Source organism: Tachysurus fulvidraco, chromosome 24 (assembly GCF_022655615.1).
Source record: "Tachysurus fulvidraco isolate hzauxx_2018 chromosome 24, HZAU_PFXX_2.0, whole genome shotgun sequence".
Classification (NCBI taxonomy): domain Eukaryota; kingdom Metazoa; phylum Chordata; class Actinopteri; order Siluriformes; family Bagridae; genus Tachysurus; species Tachysurus fulvidraco.
The window spans coordinates 3618135-3622472 of NC_062541.1; the positions used below are offsets into that span (position 1 = coordinate 3618135).

The following is a 4338-nucleotide window of genomic DNA, read 5'->3' on the forward strand; positions in this document are numbered from 1 at the left end:
AGTTCCTGATGTTCTGTCTTTTTACCCAGATATAAAGTGGTGCAAGTATTAAAAACATTATCTTTTGTGATTGATGAGGAAACCAAAAAGACTTTTGAGGTGGGTTATTTTATTACTAAAATAAAACAATTAGAAGCAATTACAATACCATAAAGAGCTAATATCCTAGTGCTTTGCAGATGAAAGGCCAATTCGGGAATTCTGTCCCTAATGGAAACTCCAGAGGATCGTCTAAGTGTGTTACATGGTACAGGTACAGAATCAGTGCAATTCTCTCCAGCGGATTCTAGTGTAAAGGTGCCAATAGTTTTGCCTAAAAAAATCACATTGCGTTAAAATCTTTAGGCTTGAAATAAAACTAGTTACAACGATCAGCCATAACATTAAATCCACTGACTGCTGGTGAAGTTAAGAACATTAAAGATCTCGCTACAATGGAACCTGTTTCCTACCGCTTATCCAAACGTCTCGGGTCACGGGGAGCCTGTGCCTATCGCAGGCGTCATCGGGCATCGAGGCAGGATACACACTGGACGGAGTGCCAACCCATCACAGGGCACACACACACTCTCATTCACTTACACACACACACTACGGACAATTTTCCAGAGATGCCAATCAACCTACCATGCATGTCTTTGGACCGGGGGAGGAAACCGGAGTACCCGGAGGAAACATGCAAACTCCACACACAAAAGGCGGAGGTGGGAATCGAACCCCCAACCCTGGAGGTGTGAGGCGAACGTGCTAACCACTAAGACACCGTGCCGCCCTTGGTTTGAGGAACATTTCAATTCAATTAATTAAGCCTCTGTAGGGTGTGCTGGATAAATAAAGTCTGATCCATGGAGACCTCAACTCACAAATTTCAGAATTAATGTTTGGTGCCAGATATCACGACAGCTGTGATACTGGAGTCCATGCCTCAATGGGTCCAAGCTGTTTTGGTGGCACAAGGGTGACCTACACAATATTAAGGAGGTGGATTTAATGGTGTGGCTGATTGGTGCATTCATACAGTATTGACATGTTATTATATTCATATCTACTGTATATTTGTGTAGTCTTGTGGAGATGTAAAGCTCTAAGCTGGTGATTGCTCTGCTTCGGTCTTTTTTGTACAGCAGAGCTTCTTCGCCAAACTCTCAGGCAGAAAGGGGATCTTCTCCAGACGAGACAGGTAGATGAGCGGCTGGATGCTGCTGCTGATGTTCAGGAAGGCGAATCCCACAGGCTGGATGTAGCAGGTGAAGGCCATGGGTGAGTAGTGATCCTGAAAAGGGAACAGGGCCACCAGAGGGAGGTAGTTAAAAATAATGATGCACAGGATGGAGAGCACGATCTTGAAGGCTTTCTTCTTCATAGGGTGCATCTCATCTTTGCCTGCACCTCGTGAGCGCTTCAGGGCCCAAAGGATGGACATGTTACAGATCATCATCCAGGTGAATGTGGCCAGAACCTCTCCTGTAAAGACCTTCTCAAAGTCAGGAAGGCCGCCGATTGTTTTAGCTGAGGCGTAAGCGAAGGTGAGGCCGAGCACAAACAGCGTCAGGCAGATCCTGTACTTAATGTGCTTCAGCTGACTGAAAGCGATCGGGAAGACCACGGCGACGAAGCGATCCAGACAGATGCAGGAAAGAAAAAGCGGCCCACTCGTGTCCTTCACGCCGTAGGAGAACTTCAGTGCGTACCAACCTTTCATGCTTTTCCAGTAGAAGAGGTTGAGGAAGCTTATAGGGACCATGAGACCAAAGTAGGCATCCATGAAGGCCAGGCAACCCAGGAAGATATCGGAGGTGGAGGGCTCGTGACGATTACGGATCAGGACGGCGATGACCAGGATGTTGGCTGGAAATCCAATCACAATATTAAAGGTTTGCACCGCCAGGTCGAACAGGACGCCCTCTATCATGGTGTCACACCCATCGAACACACTGAAGGGCTTCGGGGTCGTGTTCAGCTCCGGAGGGGCGGCAGTGGGTTCGATGGTCAGGTTCATTCTCAGGTTGAAGTCATACAGGTAAACCATGGCTTCAGACTGTCGTGAAGGAAAACAAAAAAAAAATTTTTCTCAACAATTTCTCAACGATTAGAATGTTTTATTTATTAATAACCAACAGATCTTATAGAATTTATAGATTAAAGGTTAAGTTCCCGTTTTGCGTCTTACAGCGAAGACGACCTCCTCTTCCTGCTCTTAAACAGCTGATCCTCATCCAATTTCATATAAATAGCATATATATTTCCTTTTCTACAAGTAATACTGTTTCTATTTTTATTTAATTCATATTCTACATTTATAACACAGACAGTCTTAATCATTTCCCATTTCCCATTTACATGAATCATTTCCCATTTACATGTCGTACCCCTATATGGTTGTGTGCATATGACCAAAAAAATTTGAATTTCATTCGATACCCGATAACCATGTTTTGTTAATAGACACCTGAGCTGTGTGTGTGTGTGTGTGTGTGTGTGTATGTGTGTATGTGTGTGTGTGTGTGTGTGTGTGTGTGTGTATGTGTATGTGTGAGTGTGTGTGTGTGTGAGAGACGCCTCACTGTCAAAAAAACAAATCATAGACCACAAACAAATGACAGTGTCTCATCCTTAGGGCTGTTATTGTGTTATCCTGTGAGCTCGTGCCAAAGGCCACAGGGGAACTGGATCTGTACAAACACCAGCCACACACACACTCACACACACACACACACACACACACACACACACACACACACACACACACACACACACACACACACACACACACACACTCACACACACAAACGTTCCTAAACACATGATCCTAAATACACTGCTCACCTGCGATGTCTCTCTGGACACACACACACACACACACACACACACACACACACACACACACACACACACACACAGCATTTTTTTGGACAAAACTATTAATGCAGATAATTAATAAAACGCTACCCGATATCCAAAAGAAAAATATTTGGCTCTTTTTATTTTTTTATTAGTTCCTTGTGGAGACAAGACAAAGATCCCCAAACGATACACAAACCTTTTAAATATTTCTCTCCAAAATATCCAACATCGAATACGAAGTGTCTAGAAGCTGACAAATCTGCTTTGGACTTATAACAAGCAAGAGATTGATTCCCAACCATCTGCTCGATTAAATCTGTTAATATCAAATGTCTAAGAGCTACCGTAAAACTCGATTAGCTTATTTTAATGTGTTTATATATAATTATAAAATAGCATTAAACATTCTATTTCACTTCACTTTTAAACTTTTTATTCAAACCTTTTATATCGATATCCATCATAAAACTATATAATAGCAAACAAAAAGATCTTGAACCTATTAAACACTCATCTAATGTTTCAGGTCATGACGTCAGTAATCCATTACAATCTATTTTCCGAGCGTGAGATATTCTTTATATTTTAAACGTCTATATTATATTTATCCATATTTATAACGCTGTAAATACTTAAGCGTACAAATCGGTTTACTAACTTTATAACCTCTATATAAACATATTTGACTGTATTTCAAATATATTTCCATTTGTTGATGTCATCCCCCCCCCCGGATGTCAGTGTGGATGTGGGATTAAATCCCAGATCCAGATGTCAGTGTGGATGTAGGATTAAATCCCAGATTGAATAAAAATAAATAAAACACACAAGCAAAGACATGAATAAATAACATGCTGAGCCGGATCATTAACTTTGTTATTCATAAATAGGTGTAGTCGACTATTTTGCGTACAAATCTCATCTCACCTTGTGTAATCACGGACGATATGTTTACTTTGTCTGTAAATGTGTCGCCAAACGGTCATGCCGTGGTCCACATCGCTGATGTCGCACTTGTCTTAAAACCCAAAGCAGTTACTGTACCTGTAGCTCCGTAACTCCATGATGTCATAGGTTGTGCTGCCGCCACGTGACCGGCTGATCGGAGAGCTACAACAATGTTGTGTAAGTATTATTTCACAGGTGTTCACAGGTTTTTTTATAGGTGTTCACATACCACCCCGCTGCTGCGATCCCTCCACTGGCTTCCCGTAGCTACACGCATCAGATTCAAAACACTGATGCTGGCCTACAAAGCCAAAAACAGACCAGCTCCCTCTTACCTCAAAGCCCTCATCACTCCTCACACTGCACCCCACACCCTCCGATCTACCAGCACTGCTCGACTGCTTCCACCATCTCTCAGGGTAAGAGGCAAGTATACTACAAGACTCTTCTCTGTTCTGGCACCGAGGTGGTGGAATGAACTTCCCCTAGAGGTCCGGACAGCCGAGTCACTGGCTATTTTCAAGCGGCGGTTGAAGACCTACTTAT

At 42.8% G+C, this 4338-nt stretch overlaps 1 protein-coding gene across 1 annotated transcript; it reads right to left on the minus strand.

The window, feature by feature from the left end:
* Positions 1-1084: 1084 nt before the first annotated feature.
* Positions 1085-2029, minus strand: LOC113661953 (G-protein coupled receptor 183). Its single transcript, XM_047808239.1, has one exon. The coding sequence runs from the start codon at positions 2027-2029 to the stop codon at positions 1085-1087; it is 945 nt and encodes a 314-aa protein (XP_047664195.1).
* Between the last annotated feature and the right edge of the window lie 2309 nt (positions 2030-4338).

Excerpts from the sequence above, each read along its gene's own strand:
- LOC113661953 (XM_047808239.1), bottom strand. The coding sequence starts at position 2,029 with ATGGTTTACCTGTATGACTTCAACCTGAGAATGAACCTGACCATCGAA.